This window comes from Pseudophryne corroboree, chromosome 2 (genome assembly GCF_028390025.1).
Source record: "Pseudophryne corroboree isolate aPseCor3 chromosome 2, aPseCor3.hap2, whole genome shotgun sequence".
Taxonomy (NCBI): domain Eukaryota; kingdom Metazoa; phylum Chordata; class Amphibia; order Anura; family Myobatrachidae; genus Pseudophryne; species Pseudophryne corroboree.
Genome location: NC_086445.1, coordinates 637,173,233 through 637,194,834, shown reverse-complemented (window position 1 = coordinate 637,194,834; position 21,602 = coordinate 637,173,233). Strand labels below are relative to the sequence as shown.

Sequence of the window (21,602 nt, the reverse complement as noted above, 5' to 3'; positions counted from 1 at the left end):
CCTACAGTCAGGGGTGACTATGGGCCTAAAATTGGGTTCCATTAAGGTCCAGATTTCGGCTCTATCGATTTTTTTCCAGAGAGAACTGGCTTCACTACCTGAAGTTCAAACTTTTGTTAAGGGAGTGCTACATATTCAGCCCCCTTTTGTGCCTCCAGTGGCACCTTGGGATCTCAACGTGGTGTTGGATTTCCTAAAGTCACATTGGTTTGAGCCACTTAAAACGGTGGAATTGAAGTATCTCACGTGGAAAGTGGTCATGTTGTTGGCCTTGGCTTCGGCCAGGCGTGTATCAGAATTGGCGGCTTTGTCATGTAAAAGCCCTTATCTGATTTTCCATATGGATAGGGCAGAATTGAGGACTCGTCCCCAATTTCTCCCTAAGGTGGTATCAGCCTTTCATCTGAACCAACCTATCGTGGTGCCTGCGGCTACTAAAGACTTGGAGGCTTCTAAGTTGTTGGACGTAGTCAGGGCCCTGAAAATTTATGTTTCCAGGACAGCTGGAGTCAGAAAGACTGACTCCCTATTTATCCTGTATGCGGCCAACAAGTTGGGTGCACCTGCTTCAAAGCAGACTATTGCTCGCTGGATCTGTAGTACGATTCAGCTTGCACATTCTGCGGCTGGACTGCCGCATCCTAAATCAGTGAAAGCCCATTCCACGAGGAAGGTGGGCTCTTCTTGGGCGGCTGCCCGAGGGGTCTCGGCTCTACAACTTTGCCGAGCAGCTACTTGGTCGGGGTCAAACACATTTGCTAAATTCTACAAGTTTGACACCCTGGCTGAGGAGGACCTAGAGTTTGCCCATTCGGTGCTGCAGAGTCATCCGCACTCTCCCGCCCGTTTGGGAGCTTTGGTATAATCCCCATGGTCCTTACGGAGTCCCAGCATCCACTTAGGACGTCAGAGAAAATAAGAATTTACTCACCGGTAATTCTATTTCTCGTAGTCCGTAGTGGATGCTGGGCGCCCATCCCAAGTGCGGATTGTCTGCAATACTTGTATATAGTTATTGTTTAACTAAAGGGTTATTGTTGAGCCATCTGTTGAGAGGCTCCGTTGTTATCATACTGTTAACTGGGTATTGTATCACGAGTTATACGGTGTGATTGGTGTGGCTGGTATGAGTCTTACCCGGGATTCAAAATCCTTCCTTATTGTGTCAGCTCTTCCGGGCACAGTATCCTAACTGAAGTCTGGAGGAGGGTCATAGTGGGAGGAGCCAGTGCACACCAGTAGTCTAAAGCTTTCTTTTAGTTGTGCCCAGTTTCCTGCGGAGCCGCTATTCCCCATGGTCCTTACGGAGTCCCAGCATCCACTACGGACTACGAGAAATAGAATTACCGGTGAGTAAATTCTTATTTATTTTTTTAGGCGCCAATACGTGCACAGTACACCTGGTGACATACAAGTTTAAATTCGACACATGAAATACATCGGACTACTCAGAGTACACAGTTACTGGTGTGAGGCTATGCCAGACAGGCTTATGCTTCATTTTCAGTATGTCTGGGACCCTGATCTCACTACAAGAGTCATTGTCTGTCATTATGGAAAATATACTTGTGCCGTAGGTAGAGTCGTTTTATGATATGTATGAAGGTGTGTTGGTTGAGGGTGAGTAAATTGAACTGGATTTTGGAAGTGGTAGACCAGTGAGGGAATAATATTAGTCTTGCTCTGACATTTTAAATAGATAAAAGTGGGGATAGACAGTCGAGGGATTAGCAGATAGCAGGAGATTTCAGTAGTCAAAGCATGAGATGACGAGCGTTTTTGTACCATCTTTCATAAGACAAAGGCACATTATAGTAATATTACTAAGATGGAGTTGACGGGACTAGGAGAAAATGGAGGTGAGGTCTAAGGCAGAGGTCTGTCGCCAGGCTGAGGAAATTGTGGTGTATGACAGTGAGGGAGATTTGAGGGGAGGAGGTAGGAAGATTGGAAGTTCTGTTTTGGGCATATTAAGCTTTAGATAGCACCGAGTCATCAATGTGGAGATACCAGAGACACAGTTGATTACCCAAGAGCAGGGGTGGGGAACCTCCGAAGCCGTTTGGTCTGGCCCACCAGCTTGTGTCAGTGAGACACGCTGCCGCTCAGTCCGGCGGCAGTGTGTCTCAGCTGTCAGAACAGGGAGGAGGGCACGGCTGTCGGGTGGGAGCGGCGGTGTGTATGACTTGAAACTAGCCGCCGGTTCGTGAGCCAATCAGAAGCCGCGGCTGCCGGTCCGCGAGCTCTGATTGGCTCTCGAACCGGCGGCTGGTTTCAAGTCCTACATGCCGCCGCCGCCCAACATAGCCGCGCTCTCCTCCGTGTCCCGCCGACAGCAGCACGGTAAGCAGCACGGGGGGGGGGGGGGGGCAGGGCAGGGCATCTGTATACCTGGCACTGTGGGTGGCATCTGTATACCTGGCATTGTGAGGGGCATTTGTATACCTGGCACTGTGGGGACATCTGTATACCTGGCACTGTGGGGACATCTGTATACCTGGCACTGTGAGGGGCATTTGTATACCTGGCACTGTGGGGGCATCTGTATACCTGGCAGTGTGGGGGCAATTGTGGATCTGGCACCGCACTATTGGGGGCATATGTGTATCACGTCCCATTTTAACTGGCCATACCCATTTTTTGGCGCGCACACACAGTACCTCTAAGGGGCAGACCTACTGGGGGGCAGGGTCATTTTTTAAGTTGAGAATTTTTGTATGGCCCCCGAAGGATTTTATAAATATCCAAATGGCCCTCGGTAGAAAAAAGGTTCCCCACCCCTGCCCAAGAGTGTACAGAAGGGGAGAGGTAAATTTGGATGTAGAGGTAGTGCTGGAGACTGAATAAGTGAATTGGATTCCGAGGAGATGAGATGTACAGAACGCAAAGCAGAGTGCAGAGAATAGAGCTTTGTGTAAACCCAGCGGATAGTAGGAATGGAAGTGAGGAAGTGCCCAATGTAATAACACCAAAGTAGTAATTGGACATGTAAGAAGTAAGCCAGGAAATAACGGTTGTAAAAAGTACTGAGGTACAGAAACTTATTGCTCAGACAATGATGAATATGTAGCCTCTAAGAGGCTCATTGGCATCATGGGATTGTGCCTAACCCACACAGACACACTTGTGATAAAGTGCAACCTATTGAAGGCTTATCTGTGTGAAAGGTGAATGGGAGGTTGTATTATTGGTGCGTTCATAGACAAGTGGCAACAGGGATCCGGTCTGAAGATCGACAGTGTCTAGGTCGACAATGTTTAGGTCGACATGGATGGAAGGTCGGCAGGGTTTCTAGGTCGACATGTGCTAGGTCGACAGGTCTAAAGGTCGACATGAGTTTTTCACTTTTTTTTTTGGATTTTTTACATACTTAACGATCCACGTGGACTACGATTGCAACGGTAAAGTGTGCCGAGCGAATCGGTAGCGGAGCGAAGGCACCATGCCCGAAGCATGGTGAGCGAAACGAGCCATGCGAGGGGACGCGGTGCACTAATTTGGGATCCCGGTCACTCTACGAAGAAAACCACACACACACAAAAAAAAATTCCTCATGTCGACCTTTAGACCTGTCGACCTAGCACATGTCGACCTAGAAACCCTGTCGACCTTCCATCCATGTCGACCTAGTGACTGTCGACCTATAGTGGTCGACCTAAACATTGTCGACCTAGATACTGTCGATAAAACGAACCACACCCGTGGCAACATTAGTCAGTCGTGCTTTAGCGAATCCACTGAAAGGCTGTTTTTTGTTTAAATTAGGTATGTGTATAGGTAGGCAGACTGTTTATTGATCCACTATGTAGAATGTCAAAATTGGCTAATGGATTGCTGGTTTTAATTTGTGTTAAAGCAGGCACACACAATTGGTATGGGATGAAGATTATAACATTTGTCCCATCCAAATGTGAAATATTCTAGGACCCATTCTACTGCATATACCCTTCCATTTGAGCTTTCTACTGTACAACTCATTCAAGGCCAGCAATTAGGACACACCACATATGCTGCTTAAGGGACACTATGTATTTCCTCACTTGGAAACTATAACACTTCTGACTGTCTAAACAGCAGTGACATGCGGTGAGGTGAGGCAGGGCCTTTCCGGTCATACTAACGTTTAAGCAAGAAAAAGCATTTTGGGGGTAATTCCAAGTTGATCGCAGCAGGAATTTTTTTTAGCAGTTGGGCAAAACCATGTGCACTGCAGGGGGGGCAGATATAACATTTGCAGAGAGAGTTAGATTTGGGTTGGTTATATTGTTTCTGTGCAGGATAAATACTGGCTGCTTTATTTTTACACTGCAATTTAGATTGCAGATTGAACACACCACACCCAAATCTAACTCTCTCTGCCCATGTTATATCTGCCTCCCCTGCAGTGCACATGGGGGTCATTCCGAGTTGTTCGCTCGCAAGTGAATTTTAGCAGATTTGCTCATGCTAAGCCGCCGCCTACTGGGAGTGAATCTTAGCATCTTAAAATTGCGAACGATGTATTCGCAATATTGCGATTACACACCTCGTAGCAGTTTCTGAGTAGCTTCAGACTTACTCGGCATCTGCGATCATTTCACTGCTTGTCGTTCCTGGTTTGACGTCACAAACACACCCAGCGTTCGCCCAGACACTCCCCCGTTTCTCCAGCCACTCCTGCGTTTTTTCCGGAAACGGTAGCGTTTTTTCCCACACGCCCATAAAACGGCCTGTTTCCGCCCAGTAACACCCATTTCCTGTCAATCACATTACGATCGCCAGAACGATGAAAATGCCGTGAGTAAAATTCCTAAGTGCATAGCAAATTTACTTGTCGCAGTGCGGACATTGCGCATGCGGAAAATCGCTGCGATGCGAAGATTTTTACCGAGCGAACAACTCGGAATGACCCCCATGGTTTTGCCCAACTGCTAACAAAAATCCTGCTGCGATCAACTCAGAACTACCCCCTTTGTTTCCCCCAGCATCCTGAATGATAACTGTAACCAGATTTAAATCCCACACAACATTGGAATTCAGAGATCTCAGTTACATATATTTGCGCAAATGTATGAATAAGCCCCAAAGCCGCGTCAAGGCCTCTCTGTATATTTGGGGTCCCTAGCGCTATATCTAGGTGCAGGGTGTGGCACCCCGAAAAATCGGCATAAGCCAGAAATCCCAGTGCAGCATACCAGTGAAAAAACTGTTAATAAATTAGTGTTAGGAAGCCGAAGCTATAAAGGAAGTGATACAAAAATGAGATGTAATTAAAATGGAGAAAGAGTTTTCAAGAAATTAGTAAGTGATAAGTGTTAATAGAATGGAAAGGTATGCCATACTAAAGCCTTCCAGCTCAGCCAGTCCAGAGGCACCACACCCCACACCTCCATTACCCCAATCTGGGTCTATGATTAACCAGCAAGGAGCCACATGATAATGGCTCTTTACTTAAATATATCTAAGCTAAGAGCTACCTACCTTGGAGCAGCCCCATAATGTTCCATATGACATTTCATGGCCTGCACCTCCTCCTAATGCAGGAACCTCTCTGCCTCTCACAACAGACATATATAGTGGCAGATGCGCAATTAGCTTAGTGATATCATTCAGGTGCTTGAAAGGGAGGGGTATTTCTAAGCAAGGAAAAAATGCATTTTGTTCCCCCCAGCACCCTGAATGATAACGGTAACCAGATTTAAATCCCACACAATATTGGAATTCAGAGATCTCAGTTACATATATTTGCGCAAATGTATGAATAAGCCCCAAAGCCGCATCAAGGCCTCTCTGTATATTTGGGGTCCCTAGTGCTATATCTAGGTGCAGGGTGGGGCACCCCAAAAATCAGCATAAGCCAGAAAGCCCAGTGCAGCATACTAGTGAAAAAAACTATGTTAATAAATTAGTGTTAGGAAGCCGAAGCTATAAAGGAAGTGATACAAAATGAGATGTAATTAAAATGGATAAATAGTGCTTAACGTATAAGCCACAGTTTTGACTATAAAATGTATATGAAAAATACAAAGAATACAGTATATTACAAATATCTTCCTTTTAGAATTTTTATAGTCAAAACTATGGACTAAAAAGTCTGACAGGTGGGGCAGTGCCTCCCCTGCCTATCTTTTCTGCATATCTCTGATCAAAACTCACCTCATTTCCAGAAGTATATCATGCTGCACCTGTGTATAATGCACACATGAACCCTTGGGTTCGTATATTATGTAAATCTGGCTCTGGTACTAGCCAATGCCTCCTCAGCCATTTACCTCACTGCACGTCACTGCTAAACTGAGTAGGGATAAACTATGGGCAATGCTATATCTACCTTGCAAAATATGAATAATAGCGATTAGAGACTTGAGGCAATTCCTACTTTACACAAAAAACGAAACTTGCCATTTATATTCACAATATTTTTCTCTGACGTCCTAGTGGATGCTGGGAACTCAGTAAGGACCATGGGTAATAGCAGCTCCGCAGGAGACTGGCACAACTAAGAAAGCTTTAGACTACTGGTGTGCACTGGCTCCTCCCTCTATGCCCCTCCTCCAGACCTCAGTTAAAATTTTGTGCCCTGCCGAGCTGGTTGCACACTAGGGGCTCTCCTGAGCTCTTAGAAAGAAAGTATATTTAGGTTTTTTATTTTCAGTGAGATCTGCTGGCAACAGACTCACTGCTTCGAGGGACTGAGGGGAGAAGAAGCGAACATACCTGCTTGCAGCTAGCTTGGGCTTCTTAGGCTACTGGACACCATTAGCTCCAGAGGGATCGAACACAGGCCCAGCCTCGGTCGTCCGGTCCCGGAGCCGCGCCGCCGTCCCCCTTGCAGAGCTAGAAGCAAGAAGAACGTCCAGAAAATCGGCGGCTGAAGACTCCGGTCTTCATTAAGGTAGTGCACAGCACTGCAGCTGTGCGCCATTGCTCCCCATGCACACCTCACACTCCGGTCACTGATGGGTGCAGGGCGCTGGGGGGGGGGGGGGGGGCGCCCTGGGCTGCAATATAAATACCTTAACTTGGCAAAAAAACACATAATATAGTCAGGAAGACTATATATGTGTAAAATCCCCTGTTAAATATATCCTGAAAAAAGTGGGAGAAGTCCGCCGTGAAGGGGGCGGGGCTATCTCCCTCAGCACACTGGCGCCATTTCCTCTCACAGCTCCGCTGGAAGGACGCTCCCCAGGCTCTCCCCTGCAGTTTCCAGGCTCAATAGGGTAAAAAAGAGAGGGGGGGCACTAAATTTAGGCGCAAATTGTGTATTATAGCAGCTATAGGGGAAAGATCACTGTGTGTAGTGGGTATCCCTGTATTATATAGCGCTCTGGTGTGTGCTGGCATACTCTCTCTCTGTCTCCCCAAAGGACTTTGTGGGGTCCTGTCCTCAGTCAGAGCATTCCCTGTGTGTGTGCGGTGTGTCGGTACGGCTGTGTCGACATGTATGATGAGGAGGCTTATGTGGAGGCGGAGCAGGTGCCGATAAATGTGATGTCACCCCTTGCGGGGTAGACACCTGAATGGATGGACATGTGGAAGGAATTACGCGACAGTGTCAACTCCTTACATAAAAGGTTTGACGACATAGCAGATGTGGGACAGCCGGCTTCTCAGCCCGTGCCTGCCCAGGCGTCTCAAAAGCCATCAGGGGCTCTAAAACGCCCACTACCTCAGATGGCAGAAACAGATGTCGACACGGATACTGACTCCAGTGTCGACGACGATGAGACTAGTGTACATTCCAATAGAGCCATTCGTTATATGATTACGGCAATGAAAAATGTGTTGCACATTTCTGATATTACCCCAGGTACCACAAAAAAGGGTATTATGTTTGGGGAGAAAAAGCTTCCAGTGGTGTTTATCCCATCTGATGAATTAAATGAAGTGTGTGAAGAAGCGTGGGCTTCCCCCGATAAGAAACTGGTAATTTCAAAAAAGTTGGCGTACCCTTTCCCGCCAGAGGACAGGTCACGTTGGGAGACATCCCCTAGGGTGGATAAAGCGCTCACACGTCTGTCTAAAAAGGTGGCACTACCGTCTCCAGACACGGCCGCCCTAAAGGAACCTGCGGATAGAAAGCAGGAGGCTATCCTGAAGTCTGTATATACACACTCAGGAATTATACTGAGACCGGCTATTGCTTCAGCATGGATGTGCAGTGCTGCAGCTGCGTGGTCAGATTCCCTGTCGGAAAACATTGATACCCTAGATAGGGACACTATATTGCTAACCGTAGAGCATATTAAAGACGCTGTCTTATACATGAGAGATGCACAGAGGGATATTTGCCGGCTGGCATCTAAAATAAACGCAATGTCCATTTCTGCCAGGAGAGGATTGTGGACTCGGCAGTGGACAGGAGATGCAGATTCTAAAAGGCACATGGAAGTTTTGCCTTACAAGGGTGAGGAGTTGTTTGGGGATGGTCTCTCGGACCTCGTTTCCACAGCGACAGCTGGGAAGTCAGCATTTTTACCCCATGTTCCCTCACAGCCAAAGAAAGCACCGTATTATCAGGTACAGTCCTTTCGGCCCCAGAAAGGCAAGCGGGTTAGAGGCGCGTCCTTTCTGCCCAGAGGCAGAGGTAGAGGGAAAAAGTTGCAACATACAGCCAGTTCCCAGGAACAAAAGTCCTCCCCCGCTTCCTCTAAGTCCACCGCATGACGCTGGGGCTCCACAGGCGGAGCCAGGTACGGTGGGGGCCCGTCTCAAGAACTTCAGCGACCAGTGGGCTCGCTCACGGGTGGATCCCTGGATTCTACAAGTAGTATCTCAGGGGTACAAGCTGGAATTCGAGACGTCTCCCCCTCGCCGTTTCCTCAAATCTGCCTTGCCGACAGCTCCCCCGGACAGGGAAGCATTGCTGGAGGCGATTCACAAGCTGTATTCTCAGCAGGTGATAATCAAGGTACCCCTCCTTCAACAAGGACGGGGTTACTATTCCACAATGTTTGTGGTACCGAAACCGGACGGTTCGGTGAGACCCATTTTAAATTTAAAATCCTTGAACACTTATATAAGAAGGTTCAAGTTCAAGATGGAATCACTCAGGGCGGTGATTGCAAGCCTGGATGCTTACCTGCATGTCCCCATTTACCCTCCTCACCAGGAGTACCTCAGATTTGTGGTACAGGACTGTCATTACCAATTTCAGACGTTGCCGTTTGGTCTGTCCACGGCACCGAGGGTATTTACCAAGGTAATGGCCGAAATGATGATACTCCTTCGAAAAAAGGGAGTTTTAATTATCCCGTACTTGGACGATCTCCTTATAAAGGCGAGGTCCAGGGAACAGTTGTTGTTCGGAGTAGCACTTGCTCGGGAAGTGCTACAACAGCACGGCTGGATCCTGAATTTTCCAAAGTCGCAGCTGGTTCCTACAACGCGTCTACTGTTCCTGGGGATGGTTCTGGACACTGAACAGAAAAAAGTGTTTCTCCCGGAGGAGAAGGCCAAGGAGTTGTCATCTCTAGTCAGAGACCTCCTAAAACCAAAACAGGTGTCGGTGCACCATTGCACGCGAGTCCTGGGAAAGATGGTGGCTTCTTACGAAGCAATTCCTTTCGGAAGGTTCCATGCAAGGATCTTTCAGTGGGATCTGTTGGACAAGTGGTCCTGATCGCATCTTCTGATGCATCGGCTGATAACCCTGTCTCCAAGGACCAGGGTGTCGCTGTTGTGGTGGCTGCAGAGTGCTCATCTTCTAGAGGGCCGCAGATTCGGCATACAGGACTGGGTCCTGGTGACCACGGATGCCAGCCTTCGAGGTTGGGGGGCAGTCACACAGGGATGAAACTTCCAAGGACTATGGACAAGTCAGGAGACTTCCCTACACATAAATATTCTGGAACTAAGGGCCATTTACAATGCCCTAAGTCAGGCAAGACCCCTGCTTCAACACCAGCCGGTGCTGATCCAGTCAGACAACACCACGGCGGTCGCTCATGTAAACCGACAGGGCGGCACAAGAAGCAGGATGGCGATGGCAGAAGCCACAAGGATTCTCCGATGGGCGGAAAATCACGTGATAGCACTGTTAGCAGTGTTCATTCCGGGAGTGGACAACTGGGAAGCAGACTTCCTCAGCAGGCACGACCTCCACCCGGGAGAGTGGGGACTTCATCCAGAAGTCTTCCAACTGATTGTAAACCGTTGGGAAAGGCCACAGGTGGACATGATGGCGTCCCGCCTAAACAAAAAGCTAAAAAGATATTGCGCCTGGTCAAGGGACCCTCAGGCGATAGCTGTGGACGCTCTAGTGACACCGTGGGTGTACCGGTCGGTTTATGTGTTCCCTCCTCTTCCTCTCATACCAAAGGTGCTGGGGATAATAAGAAAGAGAGGAGTAAGCACTATACTCATCGTTCCGGATTGGCCAAGAAGGACTTGGTACCCGGAACTACAAGAAATGACCTCAGAGGACCCTTGGCCTCTGCCTCTCAGACTGGACCTGCTACAGCAGGGGCCCTGTCTGTTCCAAGACTTACCGCGGCTGCGTTTGATGGCATGGCGGTTGAACGCCGGATCCTGATGGAAAAGGGCATTCCGGTTGAAGTCATTCCTACGCTGATAAAAGCTAGGAAAGATGTGACAGCAAAGCATTATCACTGCATATGGCGAAAATATGTTGCTTGGTATGAGGCTATGAAGGCCCCCACAGAAGAATTTCAGCTGGGTCGATTTCTGCACTTCCTACAGTCAGGGGTGACTATGGGCCTATAATTGGGATCCATTAAAGTCCAGATTTCAGCCCTGTCTATTTTCTTTCAAAAAGAACTGGCTTCATTGCCTGAAGTTCAGACGTTTGTTAAGGGAGTGCTGCATATTCAGGCCCATTTTGTGCCCCCAGTGGCACCTTGGGATCTCAACGTTGTGTTGGATTTCCTAAAATCACATTGGTTTGAGCCACTTCAGACCGTGGAATTAAAATATCTCACGTGGAAAGTGGTCATGCTTTTGGCCTTGGCTTCGGCTAGGCGGGTGTCAGAATTGGCGGCTTTGTCCTGTAAAAGCCCCTATCTGATCTTCCATATGGACAGAGCAGAATTGAGGATGTGTCCCCAATTCCTCCCTAAGGTGGTATCAGCGTTTCATTTGAACCAACCTATTGAGGTTTCTGCGGCTACTTGGGACTTGGAGGCTTCCAAGTTGCTGGACGTAGTCCGGGCCCTGAAAATCTATGTTTCCAGGACGGCTAGAGTCAGAAAGACTGACTCGCTGTTTATCCTGCATGCACCCAACAAGTTGGGTGCTCCTGCTTCTAAGCGGACTATTGCTCGCTGGATCTGCTCCACGATTCAACTTGCACATTCTGCGGCTGGACTGCCGCATCCTAAATCAGTCAAAGCCCATTCCACGAGGAAGGTGGGCTCTTCTTGGGCGGCTGCCCGAGGGGTCTCGGCTTTACAACTTTGCCGAGCTGCTACCTGGTCGGGATCAAACACGTTTGCAAAATTCTACAAGTTTGATACCCTGGCTGAGGAGGACCTTGAGTTTGCTCATTCGGTGCTGCAGAGTCATCCGCACTCTCCCGCCCGTTTGGGAGCTTTGGTATAATCCCCATGGTCCTTACGGAGTTCCCAGCATCCACTAGGACGTCAGAGAAAATAAGAATTTACTGTTGTTATTCATACTGGTAACTGGGTATAGTATCACGAGTTGTACGGTGTGATTGGTGTGGCTGGTATGAGTTTTACCCGGGATTCCAAATCCTTTCCTTATTGTGTCAGCTCTTCCGGGCACAGTTTCCCTAACTGAGGTCTGGAGGAGGGGCATAGAGGGAGGAGCCAGTGCACACCAGTAGTCCTAATTCTTTCTTAGAGTGCCCAGTCTCCTGCGGAGCCCGTCTATTCCCCATGGTCCTTTACGGAGTTCCCAGCATCCACTACGGACTACGAGAAATAGAATTACCGGTGAGTAAATTCTTATTTTATCCTCTTAGAGGATGTTTATTAAAATTCGAATTACTTAGTTTTCATAGTTCCTACCTGCAGAATACCTATGTTAAATTTCATCTTCCTAACATATTGGGAAGTAAGAGAATTAGGGGGACATTTACTAAGCAGTGATAAGAGCGGAGAAGTGAGCCAGTGGAGAAGTTGCCCATGGCAAACAATCAGCACTGAAGTAACATCTATAATTTGCATACTATAAAATGATACAGAGCTGCTGATTGGTTGATGGGGCCACTTCTCCACTGGCTCACGTCTCTGCTCTTATCACTGCTTAGTAAATGCCCCCCTTAGTGATGAGTCAGTCAGTCAGTGAGTGAGTGAGGGCTTTTGCGTTTTTGTAGTTTATTAAATTCTACATACTGGAGGTGCAATCCATATTTTGATCCGATTGTCCGTTTGGAAGTTTTTGTTCACGCAACACAAACCACGTATCGGTAATGACGTCATTATGTCAACCCCCTTGCCATCCCCTTAGGGGAGGGTTATTCAAATTCTAATTACGTCATTTTCCTATTTCCCACCTGAAGAATACCTATGTTAAATTTCAGCTTCTTAACATATCGGGAAGTCAGAGAATTAGTGATGAGTCAGTGAGTGAGTGATATAATATAATATTAGCTTAATAGTAAAATCTTGCATCTGCAATCTTTGATATTTTTTTTTATATTTTTTTTTCCATAAGCAGGTATCTAGTAAACATTTAAATTATTCTCTGACATCACCTTAAGATTTCATGTCTTATTTCTCTGTATATTTTATTCTTCTAATTTTTATTTTCTCCATTCTGTTAATTGTCAAGATTTATAATACCTCTAACACTATATTTGATCATTATAAAGTAAGACTTTTATATTTTACATCTTTTATATTTTAGATATGATGTCTTGTTCATGCCCCCATCATTTCCATTTGGTGGTATGGAGAACCCCTGCATCACATTTGTCACCCCCTGTCTGCTGGCTGGTGACCGTTCTCTGGCTGATGTTATTATTCATGAAATATCCCATAGCTGGTTTGGAAACCTGGTGACCAATGCTAATTGGGGTGAATTCTGGCTGAACGAGGGTTTTACTATGTATGCCCAGCGGAGGATCTCAAGTGAGATATTTGGTAAACATCAGTGTTTTTGTTTTGTTTTCCTTCTCTGTTTTTTTTATTTTCTTGTCTTTTTCTTGTAATGTGTCTTGTAGACCATGGTGATGTCTTTGCCACTATCTATTAGATGATTTGTTAAAATGGGGTCTTCTTAAACCACTGTACAATACTGTTATATATATATATATATATATATATATATATATGTATATAATATGTATGTGTGTGTGTATATATAAAGAGAGAGAGATATACCATTGGTCGATGGCTGGCACTCCCAATTAAATTTTAAAACAGGCATGGGTGCCCCCAGTATTGTCTAAATAGAAGTAGAGAGGGTGCAGCACTATATATATATATATATATATATATATATATATATATATATATATATATATATATATATATATATATAATATACTATGCACTATGTATTATAATGTATACATACATTGTATTATTATTATTACTACTACAATTTATTTATAAGGTGCCACAATTGTTTCGCAGTGCCGTCCATAAACACACATTAGAACAATACAGGGTATACAGAACTTAACATCACAGAAAACTGAAAACAGAGCACGGGTAACAATTAGCCTCATAGTTCTCAGTACACAATACAGCTGAGATGTCGGGAAGCAAAGAAGTAATCGGCCTACTACTGGGGGTGGGCAGCCGTTGGAAGAGATGAACAGTCACGAGCAAGAGGAGATGCAGGTATAGACAGTCACTGAGTAGGAGAGAGCTGTAACTGAAGTGCAAGAGAAGAGGGCTGTGAGAACAGGAGGGAAGAGGGCCCTGCTCCAAGAAGCTTACAATCCAGGGGGAGAGGGAGACAGACAGGTGACCTGAGGTACAAGTAAGCAGAAGGTGGCCTGGTGTCAGGAAGTAAGCGAGGCAGAGATGTCCAAGGCGTAAAGATGGGAGAGCAGCTTCAAGACAAGGTTATGCGGAAGGGTGCACTTTGATGAACAGGTGAGTTTTCAGTGCCTGTTTGAATCTTTGCAAGGTTGGGGAGAGTCTAATAGAGCAAGGGAACTTGTCCCAGTGAGAGGGGCAGCTTGGGCAAATTCTTGGATTCACTTATGGGATTTAGTGACCAAGGTAGACGAGAGGCGAAGGTCACTGGCCGACCGGAGTGGGCAGGCGGGAGTATGTAGGGAGATGAGGTTGGAGATGTATGGTGCAGTGGAATCCGATAGGGCCTTGTATGTGAGCAGTTTGAAGAGGATTCTGTGGGCGAATACGAGCCAGTGTAGGTTTTGTCGAAGGACAGATGTTTTTTCGAAGTGGCAGATGTGGAGCTGTGGGAGTGAAAGATAAGTCTAGCTGCGGAGTTGAGAACAGATCGGAGTGGAGCAAGATGGGAGAGTGGGAGGCCAGTGAGGAAAATGTTGCAATAGTCAAGCTGTGAGATGACTTAGTGAGTGGATAATAAGTTTAGTCGCACTCTGGGAGAGGAATGGCCTGATGCGAAAGATGTTATGTAGCTGGAATCGATAGGATTGAGCCAGGGATTGGATGTGGTGGGTGAAGGAGAGAGAGGAGTCAAGAGTGACGCCCAGGCAGCGGAGTTGGGAAACGGGGAGGATGATAGTGTTGTCAACAGTGATAGAAATATTGGGGGGGGGGGGGGGGGGAGACTCTGGGTGGGGGAAAGATTATGAGTTTAGTTTTGTCCAAGTTGATCTTCAGGGAGTGCTCAGACATCCAGGAGGAGATGGCAGAGAGGCAGATAGTTTCTCTAGAGAGTACAGAGGGAGAGAGAACGGGAGAGGAGAGGTATAGTTGCATATCACCCGCATAGAGGTGGTATTGGAGGCCGAAGGAGCTTACGACTGCACCCAGGGAAGAGGTGTACAGTATATGGAAAAGAGAAGGGGGCCAAGGACAGAACCCTGGGGGACACCAACGGGGAGGGTGGAAGGGGGTGAGGTGGAGCTAGGTGTAATAGCTAACTCATGAATGTTCATGAATGCAATGGCTTGGGGGGGTTTTCTTTTTTTTTTGGGTGGGGGGGGGGGGGGTGTCGTTGCTGAAGCTGGTACAGAGTTAAGTGTTTAATTCTCTCTGCAGGCTCTGCGTATACTTGTCTAGAAGCAGCCACTGGAAGAGCCCTACTTCGACAGCATATGAACGTCTCGGGAGAGACTCATCCTTTAAACAAACTGCGAGTCAATATTGAACCTGGTGTGTAGAACATTTTATTCAGCTTCTGCCAAAATCTTTTTTTGCATATTACAGCTCAGTTTAGTACAGATACAAATTGTGTACAGTTTAGTGCATGTGAAAAGAAAATGTATATTATCTCTGTTTTTTATATTTATCTTGCGTCCTAGAGGATGCTGGGATCCACATTAGTACGATGGGGTATAGACAGGTCCACTAGGAGCCATTGGCACTTTAAAAGTTTGAGAGTGTGGGCTGGCTCCTCCCTCTATGCCCCTCCTACCAGACTCAGTTAAGAAAATGTGCCCGGAGGAGCCGGTCACAGCTAGGGGAGCTCTCCAGAGTTTCCCTAGTAAAGTTTATTTTTAGAGTTTATTATATTACAGGGAGGCTGCTGGCAACAGCCTCCCTGCTTCGTGGGACTAAGGAGGGGAGTAGTGTCCGACCTGCGGGGTCTGAGCCACTATCTCCACTGACAGGACACTAAGCTCCTGAGGGTGATGATCGTTAGCCGCCCTAGGTGACTGCTCAGTCTCGCAGCATGCCGCCACCCCCTTACAGAGCCAGAAGATCAGACGAAGGCGAATTATGGCGGCACGAGGGTAGAAGCGCAGCTCTGAACAGCTGCGCTCCGGGAAGGCTCAGCGGCACACAGTGTTGGTGCTTTGAGGGGCGTCCTGAGCCAGTGTCTAAATACCCTACACTGGTCACAGACGCTAACCGGAGACTGAATCCCCAGGCTAGCGTCAGAATCCTCTGTACACAGACGCTCGCAGGGGACGGAATTCCCCGCCTAGCGACGGAATCCTCAGGCCAGTATAAAGATTTTTGGGGGGAAGACGCGCCATCTTCAAGGGGCGGAGCTTCTCCTCAGAGCGGACCCAGCAGCCTTCAGCGCCATTTTCCTGCCTGCAGTTCCTGTACACAGACGCTGACAGAGCTGTCCCTCCGAGCAACTCCAGCTATACTGTGCGGTACCAGGGGGTTGGAGTAGGGAGGGAGGAGGCGGTGAATTAGTCTGTGTACCCTATTACAGTACACAGTGGGCGTTGATAAGGGGTGTCCTTTATCTTACAAGCGCTGTGTGTGGGTTGGCTCCAATCCCTGTGTCTCTCTTGCCATCCTTGGGGGTGAAACTCTGTCTGATCTCCCCTGTGTGTGTGTGGAGTCTCAAAATTTAGCTATGTCTAGGGACTCTGTGTCATATGCTGCAGAGGATTTGTCCTCTCAGGATGATCTCATTCCAGGATCTCAGGATTGCACTGTTTTAGCACAGATACCAGCAAGGGATTCTGAATGGTTTTCCTCTTTCAAATCTATGATGGCTGAGATTTCTACTAGGGTTGCACATAATGAATCTGCAACTCAGGTTTTACATAACTCTATGGCAGTTTGGTCCGGTTCTGTTACCTCAGGGCCCCCCTCTGTAGGTTCCCATAAATGTGCTCTTGCCCAGATTATGCAAGATGACACGGATACCGATTCTGTTACGGCAGACAGTGATGGGTATGTGCTCAGGGGGACCGCATCGCTTGCTAAAGGGGTGCAGTTGATGATAGAGGCTATAAGGGATGTGTTGAATATTACTGATATAACACCTGAGCAGGTTGAGGAGGCTTACTTCTCTGACAGTAAGAAAGCCTCGCTAACCTTCCCTGCGTCCAAAGAATTGAATGCTATCTTTGAAAAAGCGTGGGAAAACCCGGAGAAAAGATTCCAGATCCCTAAAAGGGTTGTGGTTGCTTTCCCCTTTCCGGAGGAGGATAGAAAAAAATGGGAAAACCCACCCATAGTGGACGCGTCTGTATACATACTCTCAAAAAAAGTTGTTTTGCCGGTTCCAGGATCTACCGCCTTAAAGGAGCTGGCTGATCTCAAAGTTGATGCTATGCTCATATCAATATACATGGCTTCAGGGGAGATACTACGTCCTACTATTGCCTGTGCATGGATTTCCAAAGCTATAGCAAAGTGGTCAGGCACTTTACTTGAGGATTTGAATACAATGGATAAAAGTGAAGTTGATTTGTTTTTACGTAACATTCAGGATTCTGCAGGATTTATGGTGGAATCCATGAAGGACATGGGTTCAATGGCTGCAGGAATTCCTTCCATGTCTGTCTCGGCTCGCAGAGGACTGTGGCTGCGCCAGTGGTCTGCCGACAGAGAATCCAGAAAAGGTGTGGAGGCCCTACCCTACACAGGTCAGGCTCTCTTATGGGAAGCGTTGGATGCCTGGATATCCACGGCTATAGCGGGTAAGTCACCTTTTCTCCCCTCAGCTGCACCTGCTACGAAGAGACCTTTTTCTTCAGCTGCTTCACAGTCCTTTCGGGTTACTAAAGCAAGAAAGGCCAAACCGTCCAACACCTTCTTTAGAGGAGGTCGACCAAAATCCAAGAAACCTGCTGCTGCAGGTTCCCAGGAACAGAAACCTGATTCAGGTACGCCAAAGTCCTCTGCATGACGGTGGACCGCACGGCCTGGAGGTAGGGCTAGTGGGGGTGAGACTCAGACATTTCAGTCACGTTTGGGTGTCGTCCGGCCTGGATCCCTGGGTACAACATATTGTGTCCCAGGGATACCAACTGGAATTTCAAGATCTCCCTCCTCACTGGTTCTTCAAATCAGGCTTGCTAGCTTTGCTGGCAGACAGGGTTATCCTACAGGGTGCCATTCAGAAGTTGGTGGAGGCGCAGGTTATTGTACCAGTTCCTCCACAGATGCAAAACAAGGGTTACTATTTGAACCTTTTCGTAGTACCGAAACTGGATGGTTCGGTCAGGCCCATTCTGAACTTAAAATCACTAAACCCCTTTCTGAGGGAGTTCAAGTTCAAAATTGAATCTCTGAGGGCGGTGATATCAAGTCTGGAGGAGGGGGAAATCCTGGTATCCCTGGATATCAAGGATGCGTACCTCCACATTCCGATTTGGCTGCCGCATCAAGCTTATCTCCGGTTCGCACTGTTGGACTGTCACTCGGTTCCAGGCCCTGCCATTCGGCCTCTCCACAGCACCGAGGGTATTCACCAAGGTGATGGCGGAAATTATGGTTCTCCTCTACAGACACGGGGTGAACATTATTCCATATCTGGACGATCTGCTGATAAAGCATCGACCAGGGAGAAGCTGTTGCAGTCCATTCTTCTCACGACCCACCTGCTCAGGGAACACTGTTGGATCCTGAATCTTCCAAAATCACATTTGGAACCAACCAGGAGGTTGTCCTTTCTGGGAATGATCCTCAACACGGAAGTGCAGTGGGTGTTTCTTCCAGAGGAAAAAGTGTTGGTGATACAAACAATGGTCCGGGATGTCCTGAAGCCAGCCCGGGTGTCGGTTCATCAGTGCATTCGCCTTCTGGGGTAGATGGTGGCCTCTTACAAGGCTCTGCAGTACGGGAGGTTTCATGCTCGGTCCTTCCAACTGGATCTCCTGGACAAGTGGTCGGGATCCCATCTACATATGCACCAGAGAATACTTCTGACGCCAAAGGCCAGGATTTCACTCCTCTGGTGGTTGCATCTGCCTCACCTTCTGGAGGGCCGCAGGTTCGGGATTCAGGACTGGATCCTTCTAACCACGGATGCAAGTCTCCGGGGCTGAGGCGCAGTAACTCAGGAGGAGACCTTCCAAGGAGGATGGTCAAGTCTGGAAGCCGGACTACCAATAAACATTCTGGAACCAGAGCCGTCTACAACGGTCTTCTCCAAGTGGCCATCTTCTGCGAGATCGGGCCATTCAAGTGCAGTCGGACAATGAAACGACAGTAGCTTACATAAACCGACAGGGCGGAACGAAGAGCAGAGCTGCAATGTCAGAGGTAAAAAGAATCATCCTCTGGCCAGAAAAACACGTGTTGGTGCTGTCTGCAATCTTCATTCCGGGAGTAGACAACTGGGAAGCGGACTTCCTCAGCAGACACGATCTCCATCCAGGAGAGTGGGGTCTCCATCCGGAGGTGTTCACGGAGGTAACAGATCTTTGGGATGTACCTCAAATAGACATGATGGCCTCTCGTCTCAACAAGAAGCTTCGGCAGTATTGTTCCAGGTCGAGGGACTCGCAAGCCGTGGCGGTGGACGTCCTAGTGACTCCGTGGGTGTTCCAGTCTGTGTACGTGTTTCCTCCACTTTCACTCATTCCAAGAGTTCTAAAATTCATAAGGAAAACAAGAGTTCTGGCAATCCTCATTGCTCCGGACTGGCCAAGACGGGCTTGGTACGTGGATCTTCTGGATCTACTGCTAGAAGATCCGAGGCCTCTTCCTCTTCGGGAGGACCTGCTAGAGCAGGGGACGCTCGCCTATCAAGACTTACCGTGGCTACGTTTGACGGCATGGAGGTTGAACGCCAGATATTAGCTCGGAAGGGCATTCCGAACAAGGTTATTCCTACCCTGATGCAGGCTAAGAAAGGAGTAACGTCTAAACATTACCATCGTATTTGGAAAAAATATGTATCTTGGTGTGAGTCCAAGAAGTTTCCTATGGTGGAGTTTCAACTAGGACGGTTTCTCCTCTTCCTGCAAGCAGGTGTGGATATGGGCCTGAGGTTGGGATCTGTAAAGGTCCAGATTTCGGCCCTATCCATTTTCTTCCAGAAACAGTTGGCCTCCCTTCCTGAGGTTCAGACTTTTCTGAAAGGGGTTCTGCATATCCAGCCTTCCTTTGTACCGCCTACGGCGCCCTGGGATCTTAACATGGTGTTGCAGTTTCTCCAATTGGATTGGTTTGAACCTCTGCCGGAGGTTGAGGTCAAGTATCTCGCGTGGAAGGCTGTCACTTTGTTGGCCTTAGCTTCTGCTAGACCTGTTTCGGAGTTGGGGGCTTTATCTTGTAAGAGCCCCTACTTGATCTTCCATGAAGATAGACCTGAGCTCCGGACACGTCAGCAGTTTCTTCCAAAGGTTGTCGGCTTTTCATATCAACCAACCTATTGTGGTGCCAGTGGCTACTGACTCCTCAATCTCATCAAAGTCCTTGGATGTTGTAAGGGCTCTGAAAATCTATGTGAAGAGGACTGCTCGTCACAGAAAATCGGACACTTGGGTGTCCTGCTTCTAAGCAGACAATATCTCGCTGGATCAGGTTCACTATCCAGCACGCGTGTCCTATGTCTGTTAAGGCCCACTCTACTCGTAAAGTGGGTTCTTCCTGGGCGGCTGCCAGGGGGGTCTCGGCTTTACAGCTTTGCTGAGCAGCTACTTGGTTGGGGTCAAACACGTTTGCTAAGTTCTACAAGTTTGATACTTTGGCTTCTGATGACCTAAAGTTTGGTCAATCAGTTCTGCAGGAGCCTCCGCGCTCTCCCTCCCATAGTGGGAGCTTTCTTACATTCCCATGGTACTAATGTGGAACCCAGCACCCTCTAGGACGTAAGAGAAAAGAGGATTTTAATTATCTACCTGTAAATCCTTTTCTCTAACGTCCTAGAGGATGCTGGGGACTCCGTAAGGACCATGGGGAAGAGACGGGCTCCGCAGGAGACATGGACACTTTAAGAAAGAATTTAGTTCCTGGTGTGCACTGGCTCCTCCCTCTCTGCCCCTCCTCCAGACCTCCGTTTGATTCTGTGCCCAGAGGAGCTGGGTGCTTTTCAGTGAGCTCTCCTGAGTTTGCTGATAGAAAGTTTTTTGTTAGGTTTTTTATTTTCAGGGAGCTCTGCTGGCAACAGACTCCCTGCATCGTGGGACTGAGGGGAGAGAAGCAGCCCTACTCTCTGAAGCTAGGTCCTGCTTCTTAGGCTACTGGACACCATTAGCTCCAGAGGGATCGGTACGCAGGATCTCACCCTCACTGTCCGTCCCAGAGCCGCGCCGCCGTCCCCCTCGCAGAGCCGGAAGACTGAAGCCGGGTGAGTATGAGAAGCAAGAAGATTTCACAGGCGGCAGAAGACTTTGTGATCTTCACTGCAGGTAACGCACAGCACTGCAGCTGTGCGCCATTGCTGCACACACCTACACATACTCCGGTCACTGTTAGGGTGCAGGGCGCAGGGGGGGGGCGCCCTGGGCAGCATTTGGGACCTCATTCTGGCAAATGAACACATATATACAGCTGGGTACTGTATATATGTAGGAGCCCCCGCCAAAGAAATAAAATTTAAGCGGGACAGAAGCCCACCGCCGAGGGGGCGGGGCTTCTCCCTCAGCACTCACCAGCGCCATTTTTTCTCCACAGCACGCTGAGAGGAAGCTCCCCAGGCTCTCCCCTGCTGATACACGGTAGAAGAGGGTTGAAAAGAGGGGGGGGGGCACATTATTAGGCGCAAAAAAGTATAGAAACAGCAGCTACTGGGTTAACATTAAGTTACTGTGTTATTCCTGGGTTATATAGCGCTGGGGTGTGTGCTGGCATACTCTCTCTCTCTCCAAAGGGCCTCGTGGGGGAACT

The 21,602-nt window shown here is 48.0% G+C and overlaps 1 protein-coding gene across 1 annotated transcript in view; it reads left to right on the top strand.

The window, feature by feature from the left end:
* Window positions 1-21,602, top strand: part of RNPEP (arginyl aminopeptidase) — a 148,546-nt gene that overhangs the window by 60,216 nt on the left and 66,728 nt on the right. Inside the window, exons 5-6 of the mRNA XM_063954935.1 lie at window positions 12,814-13,049; window positions 15,114-15,227. Of these exons, the coding sequence (XP_063811005.1) occupies window positions 12,814-13,049; window positions 15,114-15,227 (350 nt within the window). The remainder of the gene's footprint in view (window positions 1-12,813; window positions 13,050-15,113; window positions 15,228-21,602) is intronic.